We start from the raw sequence: 12,650 nt of genomic DNA, 5'->3' as shown, positions 1-12,650 counted from the left end.
ATGTTTCGAGATCATAATGGGAGAGTCTGATCGTATCGGGGGGGGCACAAAGAGAGAGTGGAGAAGGAGAAGGAGAACTGCATGATGGATGAAATCTGAAATTGCAAACAGTGCTCAAGACTGGCTGTGTGCAGTGGCATGAGACTGACAAACGGCGCGAGAGCATTCAAGTGCAGCCAGCACTCCTCCAGAACAAGAAGGGGGAGAATAGATTTGATCTGCAGCTCATGAATTTACACCGACAGAGTCTTGTTTGTTTGTTGTCGTCCACTAGTCATCCAGCAGTCGTCTGCTGGAAGCCGGCGGCTGCCAGATACGAACAATTCGTCAGGCTGTTTGATGTCATACATGCAAGGTTAATTTATTGTGTCGCTTATGCAGATTGCAGTTTAGCAAGAGCCTCACAAGTGTCTTGTTTGCAGGTGTCCTGGGGAGCGACTACATCAACGCCAACTACATTGATGGCTACAGGAAGCAGAATGCCTACATCGCTACGCAGGGGCCCCTGGCAGAGACGTTCGGGGACTTTTGGAGGATGGTGTGGGAGCAGCGGGCCGCCTCTGTGGTCATGATGACGCGCCTTGAGGAGAAGTCACGGGTAGATAAGCCAGTCACAATTAGAGATGCACCGATACCAATAATAATATCAGATATCTGTCCGATGCCGACTCAAATATATGGATCGGATATCGGTGACGATAGGCTGATCTGGTAATGGGATACCATTAATTTAATAAATACCAATTCAGTACATTCATATCTATGCTTTTATTTGTTATATTTTGTTTTACAAACTTAGGAAAGCAATGTTTAAGTCAAGCCTGGTGTTGCCCTACACATAAAAGATTGATCCAATATGGGTTTACCATTTCTTTCATCATTTTTATAATGCCTATGTATTTATAGTTTTTATTTCACACGGAATGTGCAATATTTTTTCTTTGTACGTGTTGTGTTAAGTTAATGCAGCTGTTTGTAGCACTATTGCCCAAGAAAAATCCCTGCTTGGGGACAATTAAGTACCGGCAATTTATAGTTCTAGGAGCTGTTTGCTAAAAAAAATAATGATGAAACTGAAGAGCAATGTGGCTTTAGTTCAGGCTGAAAACTATGATAGTTTTAGTGATGACGATGATGTGTTTCCTTTATCCGTGTAGATAAAGTGTGACCAGTACTGGCCAAGTCGCGGCACAGAGACATACGGGATGATCCAGGTCACCCTTCTGGACACAATGGAGCTGGCCACATTCTGTGTCCGCACCCTTTCCCTGCATAAGGTCAATTATTTCACTCTTTTTTTCTGTACCCACCCCGCTGTGTCCTTTCCTCTAGTAATTACAGTCGTATCCAGTTAAAGCTGCTTTGATCTCTCAAGTTCACAGTTAGGAACCAGGAGCAACTGGAGTAATCACAAATTTCCGTCTGTCACTGAACGGGACACACGGAGGAGGAGAGATTACTCTGAGCTTCATGGAGTGTTCAAACCAGGCCAGCCTCCCTGTGTCAGGCGCTAACATTTGATCACTGTTGGAAGCGGAGCACTTTCTTACAGCACACGGCTAATCTAAGACCGCCAGACTAGCCTGTCTCTGTGGCCTACTTACAAACACAGAAACTAGGCCAACTGTAGCTTCCGAGTGTAGCACCGCTACTCAAAATTTTTGTTGATATGTTGGGAAACGTCAAGATAGGAGATCCGTCATACAGTAGAGAACAATGCACATGAAATATTTAGCAATATATTATTCCTGTCTTCTGTGTACAATACAGTTTGTGTACAATGTAGGAATAGTTATGGTCTAAAATAAAAGTATTCCTTTAATATATACAGTATATATAGGAATTATTTTTTTGTACGAATTAAAAGCTTCTTGGAGGTTCTGTATGAAGAAAGTAGTCATGGCTTGAATGACTACTTTCTTAGAATGGAGTCATGATTAATGCAGATATGAGAAACTTCACTCAAACAAATGTGTCATTTCCCTTTATTTACCTAATAGGTTTTATGTTGCAACCTTCAATAATGCAGAGAGATGGAGCTTACACATGCACACATGTACAGATCATTTCAGTGATAGTAAAGCTATTTATTTTTGCTTATATCAGAGTGGCAGCAGTGAACGGCGAGAGGTGCGCCAGTTCCAGTTTACAGCCTGGCCGGATCACGGAGTGCCAGAGTATCCAACCCCCTTCCTCAACTTCCTCCGCAGGGTCAAAGCCTGCAACCCTCCTGACGCCGGACCTATCATCGCTCACTGCAGGTGCAGCACACACACGCAAGTTCATCTCGAAGGAATTTATTAACATTTTGGGAAATATGCTTATTTGCTTTCTCACCAAAGTTAGATGAGAAGATTGAGACTAGTGTCTGTTCTTTCTGGATAACCATAACTTGTTGTCTTTACATACAAACAAGATTAAATGTGTTAATTAGTGTGCAGTTTTTTTATGCAAAGCTAAGCTAACCAGCTGCTGGCTTTAGCTTCCTATTTGACAGACAGATGTGAGTGTTATCAATTTTCTCATCTAACTGCAGACAAAAAAAGCGAATAAGCCCATTTCCAAAAATGTTGAACTGTTCCTTTAAATCAAATATCAGAACTAAAATCCTCCCGATTAGTCGACTGATATCCCACCTATACCTCTCCCTCTATTAGTGCTGGTGTTGGTCGCACTGGCTGTTTTATTGTCATCGACGCCATGCTGGAGCGCATTCGACACGAGCGCACTGTGGACATCTACGGTCACGTGACCCTGATGCGCTCACAGAGGAACTACATGGTGCAGACGGAGGACCAATACAGCTTCATCCACGAGGCCCTGCTGGAGGCTGTGGCCTGCGGGAACACCGAGGTGGCCGCCAGGAGTCTGTTCTCCTACATGCAGAAGCTGTCCAAGGTGGAGCCGGGGGAGCACATCACCGGCATGGAGCTGGAGTTCAAGGTAAGGGAGAGGGCAGGGGGAAAGGTTGTGTACCAAATTACATTCTGATATTTTGTCTAAAAAGAGGAATAGAAAAGTGGTTCCAAATGTTTTTGTTTCGTGGCTCCTTAAAACTAAGCTATTTCTACTTATAATCTCTTGTTGCACGTTGCATAAGTCTATGAGAAGTTCGACATGAGATTGCTTTTCCTTTCTAAAATTGTTTGATTTGATTAATGTGACAAACACATGAAGAATACAAATAAAAAAACAAGTAATTCATTAATAACATTTTGTATAACAGAAAAAATACAAATACAATAATATTTTTCTTAACCCCTCAGATTTATTTTGCAACCCCCTGAATTGGGGAACCACTAGAGTGGCCTTGTACATTAGCTAACCAGGCAAATAATCCTGAATAATCCTGCAATCTTGCATGTAAAATCAGTTTTGGTTAGTTTTATACTTTTCTTTAGATTAGTTTATGAAACATCATCACACATTCACGTTTTCTCGCACCATCCAGCGGCTGGCTAACACCAAAGCCCACACGTCCCGGTTCGTCACAGCCAACCTGCCTTGCAACAAATTCAAGAACCGACTGGTCAACATCATGCCCTATGAAACCACCCGCGTCTGCCTCCAGCCAATCAGAGGCCTGGAGGGCTCCGACTACATCAACTCCAGTTACATAGACGGATACAGGTATATTTTCATCCCGAAAACACTAACATGACCTGATCCCCTTGTCCTCTTATGATGGCTTGATGAGGGAAAGGATTGGATAGGTTTTCACCACAGTGCTCCCACCTGTCACGTCCTGTCAGATCTGTCATTACTGTATACATGTTCCCACTATTTGTCTCGCTACACAGCACTCGCTTCGGTCTCAGTGCTTCTGATGATTCAGGCATTCAGAGTGGTTGTACTCACATGTTTTGACTGTTCCTCTTCTAGCCTGAAGCTGACCCCCTTTTCATTCTGATGCTTGACAGAGGGAAAACAGGAGGAATGAATGGAGGAGATGGCTTCTTAATGTGTGTGTGTGTGTGTGTGTGTGTGTGTGTGTGTGTGTGTGTGTGTGTGTGTAGGCAGCAGAGAGGCTACATTGCCACCCAGGGCCCACTGGCTGAGACTACGGAGGATTTCTGGCGGATGCTGTGGGAACACAACTCCACTATCGTGGTCATGCTCACTAAACTGAGAGAAATGGGACGGGTAGGGGTAAATTAAGCATACATGCACACCCAAAGTGATACAAATAACAGCAAATGTCAGCCCTGTACACAATGTCACCAAACCTTTCTTTTCTGTCCTGCTCTCTCAGGAGAAGTGTCACCAGTACTGGCCCGCTGAGCGCTCCGCCAGGTACCAGTACTTCGTGGTGGACCCCATGGCTGAGTACAACATGCCTCAGTACATCCTCCGGGAGTTCAAAGTTACGGATGCCAGGGTGAGTTCATGGCGTCCGTGTGCTTAAAGACTTGTCCTCCCGTTGTATGTTTTATTCAAACAGCAGTGTAACATTACACTCCTTGACTTCTCCGCTCTGTACCCAATCCATCAGTGCTGCTGGAAGGCAGCGGTGCGAAGCGTGTCCTATCGACCTGTAGCGTGTGTTGCTTAGCGTGTGTTTTGTATGTGAATGTGTGTTACACAAGAGATTGGCGCTATCAGCAAGCAGCCCCTAGATTACTCATTCAACCATGCTGTCTCCAGATCACCTTGACAACATGTGTGTGTGTGTGTGTGTGACTGTGTGTGCACGTCCTCTCGCGCATATATCAGCCAGTCATAGATAACTCCAGTTAAGCCTGTCCTGCCCTGACGCCACATCGACAGATGCTCTATTGATCTCCATTAAAGGGGAGTCAGAAAGGCTGAGCAGAAGAGAAAAGATGTAATTGCCTACTGAGTGGCTGACAATAGCAGACGTACTGACGTTACAACTTGAAGTTAACCACAGCCACTGATCCAGCATCAGATAACAGTAATCATTAGAAGGGGAAAACAAGGATATTGCCGGGCAGAGTCTCACTCCTCAGTCAATACAGCAAGAATGAGCTCTTAAAATAGTCACCTCACATGAACAAAAACTACACCTTCCAAACATAAACATACGAGTTAAAAAGACATCAGATACATTCTCAGATCAACGAAACCTGCAGGTTTTTAGCAAAATCGTTCTTCACTACTCATTTCCTCACTCCCTCAGGATGGCCAATCACGGACAGTGCGTCAGTTCCAGTTCACTGATTGGCCAGAGCAAGGTGTGCCCAAATCTGGGGAGGGCTTCATCGATTTCATTGGCCAAGTGCACAAAACCAAGGAGCAGTTTGGCCAGGATGGACCAATCAGCGTTCACTGCAGGTAAGCGGCTCATGATAAAACCCTTCATTGCTAGTTAAAAGTGCATTTAATTGCATATTAATAACTGCAGTAGGTTGGTCCGAATGTAGCACGTTGTAAACTATAGTCAAATGGTTTCTTTCATGGCGGCAGTGCTGGCGTGGGGCGGACAGGTGTCTTCATCACTCTGAGTATTGTCCTGGAGAGGATGCGTTACGAAGGGGCGGTGGACATCTTCCAGACTGTCAAAATGCTGCGCACACAGAGACCAGCCATGGTGCAGACTGAGGTAAACAGCGAGCAGCATGTGGGACTCACTGATTCATTAGGCAGGACAGACACTAGCAAGGAAAGCCCTGATAGAGCACACTATCGGGACAATGCGATATATTTCTGCAAATCCAGTAATATTTTATGAGGAAGGCTTGACTTTAAAAGCTCTACCTGTGTTGTTTTGATAATGATGATACTATTGAAGTAAAAATATCTCTCTGACAAACGTGCTTAGTTGGATATCAGTCACCTGGTGACAAGATATAGAATATTTTTACCTTCTGTCTTCAAAAGAAACATATCATCCCTCATATACAGTACACTGATGAACATGCATTGTACCACCTAAAAAACTTCTAAAACGTGTAGCTTTATCTATTTATCTATATCATATTTCAAAATGTGCTTATTTTATTGTGCATTCTTAAATATCATTATTACTTTTTAATTTATTTTAATCTTCCCAGTTGAGTTTATAATCAGCGAATAGGAAAAAAGGTGTGTTTAAAGCAAAATACAAACGTACCTTTTTTTTCAATGCCCTTCTCCCTCTCACTTTGTCACCCAGGATGAGTACCAGTTCTGCTACCAGGCTGCACTGGAGTACCTGGGTAGCTTTGACCACTATGCAACGTAAGTGAAGAGACAACCACCCATCCATCTTTCTGCTTCGAGGTCCACAAACAAACCGACAAGCGACAAACGAGAGAAAGACGGCTGCAAATAACGTGAACATTTGACCTTTTTCCGGGAGCAAGACTCAAAGATGAATTCTACACCAACAACGACAAAAAAGCAACAACAAAAAACAGCAACAAGAAATCTGTGTCTAACAACACCCACACTCATCAGGGGTTTCTCTGAGGAGCTGGTGGGTGTGGAGACTATCCATGTGTAATCCATATACTTACCTCAGTGTTCCAGTGTGAAGGACGTATAATACATGTGTGTTGTGGTCAGCTATCTCCAATATGAACAAGTGAAATACAAACAGCTTCTGAACAGGAATTATGATACTAAATGTGTATAAAAAAAACACACACAAAAACACAAAGAGCCTGGATATTTGCTGCACCCTAAATGGGCTTTTTATCCTCAACTTTGTATCTACTGGTTTGGTGTACTAAGGGGTTACAAAGTGCAAAGGTGAACATTTCTATGTGTCCGTGAGTCTGTTTCAAAGGTGTCTACTGCTACCACAGATGGCTCTGATCATATAGTTTAAAGCAGATGACAAGGTAAGGCCTCAGCAGAAGCCTAAAGTGGAGACTCAACACCCTGAGGACGGTTGGAGAAGCATGTGGATGCTCATTTACCCAACACACAGTGCCAAGAGAAACCATCCAGCGTGAACGTGAACTGTGGCCTACGAGGAGAGGTGGCTTCCTCTTTTATCCAGCATAACATAAAGTCAGACTCCGCTCTTAACACACTGGCCAAGGATCAGTTCACGCTCCCTAATCGTGTCGTCGCTGTGTAACAGCTGGCCTCAGAACAGTGATCAGAGCCCGTCATATCCTCAGCTGGGCCGAGATTTGTCGTCCAGTGCATTCTTCATTAAACAAAGCTTGCTTGTTATTTGCCGTAGTCCTTGTTCATCCTCCAACTCATCTCCTCCTGAAGTCAGCCCCTTATTGTGTCAGCTCAGCAGTGGCTTAATGAAAGAAATGCTAACGACAGAATTGAGCTTCAATTATCTGTTAAAACAGTTCTCGTCCCATTTCTGCCGACATGATTTCTTTCTGTTTTTACTGTACGTCTTTGCCTTATGCTGACTTCTGTCTGGTGTTTAAACATGCTGCTTAATGTTCATGCATTGTGTGCTAAAGTTTTATTGTCATACAGTATCTTGAACTGAGGAGGAAAGTTTGTTTCTCAGTCATCTTCCTCCTCTGAAGCTAACCTACTTGAATTGCAACACTTTGCAGTAAATTCAATCTGGTGTTTTGCTATTTAAGGATATTGGCAGTGAAAGACAATGAGAGAAATCCCTCAAAAAAACATTGAGCGCATTTGGTGAATTGAACAGTCCTCTCCCGTCATCCAACTGTCCCACCTCCACATAAACTCCATTTAAAGTCTCTCTGTTGCTAAATCACGCTGTACAGAACATCCCAACTTAACCAAATTATGTTTTCCTCTTTGACTCCTCCGTACAACTGCACAAGTCCGTGACATCGCTATATATATATATATATATATATATATATGTGTGTGTATCTTTTATTAATTTGACATATAATCATAATTGGTCCCACGTGGTGATTGAAGAGCACAGCGATGTTCCAGATGTTCAGACATCCCGGGCGGTTTCACACATTTTGTACATACAGTCTATCATTGGAGTCCTATACAGTACAGTTACATACGTCTGAGCACAAGATATAACGTGGGATTGGATGTGATGTAGTTGTTATTGTCGCAAAAAAAAGCCTTATTGTTATTGTTCACTTTGTCACATTTATTTCATATGATTTTTTTAAAGATATTTATTATTCTATTTTGTTACTTTTTATGTTTGTTTTTAACCTATTTATTTGGGATATCTAGCAACTATAACCAATAAGACGTTGTTTACTTGTTTCTTTGGCGAGCCAATGTTGAAGTATGATATTGTCACTTATGATATTGTTTGTTTTTTTATTTTTAATGGTAAGTTTTGGTGCTTTTTTATTTGCTTTATTATTATAAAGTATGCCCTCTGTGTAGGGTGCTATTTGATACTGATTACTGATGTCCGACTAGTTAGCTAGAGATGTACATTAGAGGCAGACCTAGTTTAAGTTTACAGTGATGCCCTCCTGATGCCCTCCCCCACTCAACCTCCATAGCAACAGCAGTGGTGTGATCACAGCGACAGGTACGGTCAGCCCCACTGTGATAGGTTTAAGGGCATCCGAGAAGATAGATGTATAGAGCAGACTTTCTGGTGAGAACCTCAGACAAGCTGTTGGTATTTAGTTTGCTGGAAAGCGAATAGTAGCAAGTGTATTTTTGACAGAGAGTAGGTTAACAATGGCCCAGCTACACACACCCTCAAACGTTATTGTTTGTATCTGAAAATATTCTGATATGAAATCGATGTGTGGTCCAGAAGTCTTGACAGTGTGCGACATATATGACATATGTTATTCCTTCGATTTCTAATGATTATTGTGTCAAGAGAAATATAAAAACCACACACATGAAACATAAAATGAAATGTGTTGAGGGCAAGCTCTGATGATGCCATCCCCCTCACTTGTGTACCTGTTCTTTCCTTTCAAAACCATGGATGTAGATATTGTATCTTGACTTTGTATTAAAAGCAGGATGATTGGATATACAGCACAATGAGCTGCTTGATTTCACTGCATTTTTTTTCTTTGTTATTCATTCTTCGTCCATTAGATGGGACCAACGTAAGTCTAAAGAGAAATGTGCTCCAGTCACTGCAGCAAGCTTTTACTAAATACACTTGACAAACAGCCACAAAATCAACTTGCACTCAGTTTTACTGTAACTTCAGCTGCAGCATCACAGTACAGGACAGAGGGATAACGCCACATCCATGTCATAGATGGGATGGATTGAAGAGATGGGAAAGATTCCAAGGTAGTATGATAATTAAAATACTTAACGTTACTTTCAAAGTAAGATATTACATATTACAAACTATCAGATGACATGAGCATTAAAATGTGCAATCTACAGCACGAAACTTCATTCCTGACATTTGACACAGTAATTTGACCAAAACATAACAAACAGTTCTAGCCTTTGAACGCACGCACGCAGGTGCAGATAATCTGGTTGATTAGATCAGACCTCTTCTCAGGTGGCTTTGTTGCACCTGTTAGGGCGGGACAAATTATACCTTCATTATTCTAATTGGTAGATGAAGATTTGTGACCTAATGAATTCCCATCAAAGCTTCAGCACACCTTCAACCTGAGCAAGAGGTTTAATGAGCAAGAATAAGTGGAAACACCTGTATGTGTACAGACACTGTGACAGTTAGGTGAACACAGCAGGGGGCGGGGAGCTAGTGTTAGTTTTGCTCTGTCCAAAGGTAACAGAAACCCATGTCATTGTTACACTTTTTTCGTACAGATTAAACTAACACGATATAATGTGTTAATTAGACAGCTCTAGAGGTGTTTGGATTTTGCTACTTTTGGTTAAAGCTAGCTAGCTGCTTCCCCATTTCCAGTCTTTGTGCTAGGCTAAGCTAACCAGCTGCTAGCGCTAGCTTCATATACACACATGACAAGTCAACTATCTAATTTATGACAAGAAAGCAAAGAGTCAGATCACACAGACAGTACAAAGAAAGACAGTGTGATTATGAATCCGACTACATTTCAAAGACTGCTTTTGTTTACCCTTTCTTTGAGTCGGTGACATTCTTTAGACTACTTGCATTACGTGTGTGATTGGAAGATGAAGAGGAATGTGCTCCTTGTACAGCATGTTTGCAGTGAATGCAGGCACACACCCATGCATGAGGACATGTAATCTGTATTTCACTAAAAATGAAACTCACACTGGATATGTCAGATCTCAGTCAGAATAGCTCTACACGTGTTTCACTTTTAACTACCACATGCACGATATAAAAGCAGCATCCTCATTTGATCTGACTATGACCAAGATGGTCTGTTAAGAGTTACTGAGTGTGATCAGCTGACCCTTTACCTGCTACAACCTTGAAATCTGTCAGACAGCCAACCTCATTTGTATTTAATGTTACGACGAAAAGGAAGAGGGTGTGGGGAATACATTGATCGGTTCCATCACAGGAAAATGCATTCATGTTTGTTTGAGTGCTTTCATAACTCTTACCGGCAGTTGTTCCTTCTTGAGGTGCGTTGAGACAGGCACAAGGAAGTTGATATGCAGATAGCTGTTTAGTTTTCTTTCAGCCTCACATGGTGATGATTCATATCACATATAAAGTCACAGAGGTCAATGTTTACCTGAACATGCTGGCATTGGTGTGGATTGTAACACGGTATACTATTTAGCCATACATACAATACAAAAATCAACAGAACTGACTCTAACTCTGCAGAGCTATTAAATGTTGATTATAAAACATTATCATAGAGTATTTCTGACTACAGTTTTTTCTGAATGGTTTCACATTATTATATTTTTACATTACACCAGTAGAACCTGAAAAGAGGGCGCATTTCTTCAAGCAGATTGCAAATGAAACAATACTCATAACACACACTGTCTAGCACAATGTTTGAACTGAAACACTTTTTGTGGAAAGTACCAACATTATTGAAAATGCAAAACTCACAAGCAAATTGGCAACACTGACTGTCAACATGTCAACATCTTGCTGTGCTTCATACTCATGAAACTGTGCTAAAAGACTATGCAGTAAATTATATTCATTAATATAAGAGTCAAAATATGAATTGGAGAGAAAAAAAGAAAGAAATATCGATATAAAATGAAAGATAAAAAAATGTACCAGAACGATGCACATACATTTTCAAACAATAACAGCCCAAACTTGTGAAACAATTTTTAAAGCTCAATCTTCAGACCATCACTGTCTGCAACACAATTCATAAATCACTGACAAAAGCACAATCAAATTCTATTGATGGAAAATGTCTCTCTTCAAACATGACTTTAAAAAATTCTATCTGGGTAAAATACAAATAGAACAAAAGAGAATGACTCACTTCACCAAATTATATAGCCCACACAATCCTCCTCAGAGCTGTAAGGTGTGGAGGTTGAGGTGTGGAGGTCAAGTCTCAACTTGTGACCTGTAGCCAAACCCAACTGTATTTTCTCAAAGCACTGCATTTCTGTTATTGTACCTCTGTTTGGCAAATAGCGTAATGATCTTTTGCAACAAAGTCCTGTGTATGTACATGAGCCATGAGTGTAAAAAAAAGCTTTTTAGTTCAAATGATATCATGCACAAAGCTTACATTTATTTTTGAATATGTTATATATTCTTAATGTCTTTGAGAAATGGAAGTACTGAATTTGTAATGTCATGTTTGGTAAAGGTTGGGTTTTTGTTGCATCTCTGTGTTGTAGGTTGTTAATCCTTCCTTGATCTCAGTCTGTGCAGGCTGGGCTGTTCACATGACTGTGGCGATAGCTATCTCTGCATACCTGTGTCACGTTGTGTACTTTTGGTCCTGTCTGTGTCAAAAGGTGAGGGTAGTACCACCCATAGCGACTCTTCCTGCCATCACTGATTGGTTTAGTTTTGAGTGAAAAAAACTCCCCGTCAGAGCTGATTGGTTGACTGAACATTAAGAAGCCAGTCCTAGAAGTAGGCTGCTGTAATGTTTTGTGTCTTACCTGCCTCTTACTTACTAACTTGCGTGAGGATTACTTCCAGGAAGCAAAGCCAACAAATCACTCAAAATGAGTTTGTAAACTTGAGAGAGCTAAAGACATTAAGTAGAGACTTTGTGTGAAAGTGTGTGAGTGTGCATGTGTATGAGTTGAAAGTGTTTATTTTCCATCATGACTGTGAGATGTAGGAGATTGTCGCTGGACAGCTCTATGTAAGTATAGATACATAATTGTTTCTGAACACGTTTCCTTTCTCTGCACTTTTCATATATTTCCTGATATATTGTTGAAATTAACTTCAATTTTTAAAGTATTGCATATTTTATATATTATCATTTACAGTTGAAAAACAGTGTACATACGTCTCCCTCAATCTCCATAATCTTGTAATGTATCCAGTGTTTGTAGCTGCTGGTTTTTAAAATTGAAACCTCTGTCCAGACATAATTTGTGTTGCCTGGAAACAGCAGACTAACCACAGGTCTAACAAGCTGACAGTCAGCCCAAGCAGAGTCAATACAGCTGGTATTCAGTTTGGAGCTTGTTTAACTTTTGCTTCCACGTAAAGGAACTGCTTAAACTGAGCTGTTAGACTGGCCTCACAAACAAAGAAGAAAAGCGTATTCACATCTTTTACCAACCAGATATAATGAAATGTTTACCATCAGCACCTCCACACATTCACTCTGTGAACTAAATCCAACACATTTACTGACGTTCCCACCGGAGAGAAATCCATTTCTCTTTATATATATATATATATATATATATATATATATATATAT

General features: G+C 41.1%; 2 protein-coding genes across 14 annotated transcripts in view; both read left to right on the top strand.

Moving 5' to 3' along the window:
* ptprsb (protein tyrosine phosphatase receptor type Sb) overlaps positions 1–8,883 on the top strand; it is a 63,800-nt gene extending 54,917 nt beyond the window's left edge. For 8 of the 13 annotated variants that reach the window (XM_031855220.1, XM_031855221.1, XM_031855214.1 and 5 more), the window contains 10 exons: positions 423–598; positions 1,158–1,277; positions 2,107–2,261; positions 2,658–2,943; positions 3,452–3,630; positions 4,017–4,149; positions 4,253–4,378; positions 5,141–5,295; positions 5,428–5,563; positions 6,116–8,883. In XM_031855220.1, the coding sequence (XP_031711080.1) occupies positions 423–598; positions 1,158–1,277; positions 2,107–2,261; positions 2,658–2,943; positions 3,452–3,630; positions 4,017–4,149; positions 4,253–4,378; positions 5,141–5,295; positions 5,428–5,563; positions 6,116–6,184 (1,535 nt within the window). In that variant the 3' untranslated portion in view covers positions 6,185–8,883. The remainder of the gene's footprint in view (positions 1–422; positions 599–1,157; positions 1,278–2,106; positions 2,262–2,657; positions 2,944–3,451; positions 3,631–4,016; positions 4,150–4,252; positions 4,379–5,140; positions 5,296–5,427; positions 5,564–6,115) is intronic. The other 5 variants (XM_031855226.1, XM_031855218.1, XM_031855225.1 and 2 more) reach the window with 1 other exon arrangement.
* Positions 8,884–11,874: 2,991 nt separating this feature from the next.
* Positions 11,875–12,650, top strand: part of LOC116387715 (GRAM domain-containing protein 2B-like) — a 6,947-nt gene continuing 6,171 nt past the window's right edge. The window contains exon 1 of the mRNA XM_031855044.1: positions 11,875–12,077. Coding sequence (XP_031710904.1) covers positions 12,037–12,077 — 41 coding nt within the window. The 5' untranslated portion in view covers positions 11,875–12,036. The remainder of the gene's footprint in view (positions 12,078–12,650) is intronic.

This window comes from Anarrhichthys ocellatus, unplaced genomic scaffold (assembly GCF_004355925.1).
Source record: "Anarrhichthys ocellatus isolate YVR2014 unplaced genomic scaffold, GSC_Weel_1.0 scaffold15, whole genome shotgun sequence".
Lineage (NCBI taxonomy): Eukaryota > Metazoa > Chordata > Actinopteri > Perciformes > Anarhichadidae > Anarrhichthys > Anarrhichthys ocellatus.
This window is presented reverse-complemented; position numbering and strand designations above follow the sequence as displayed.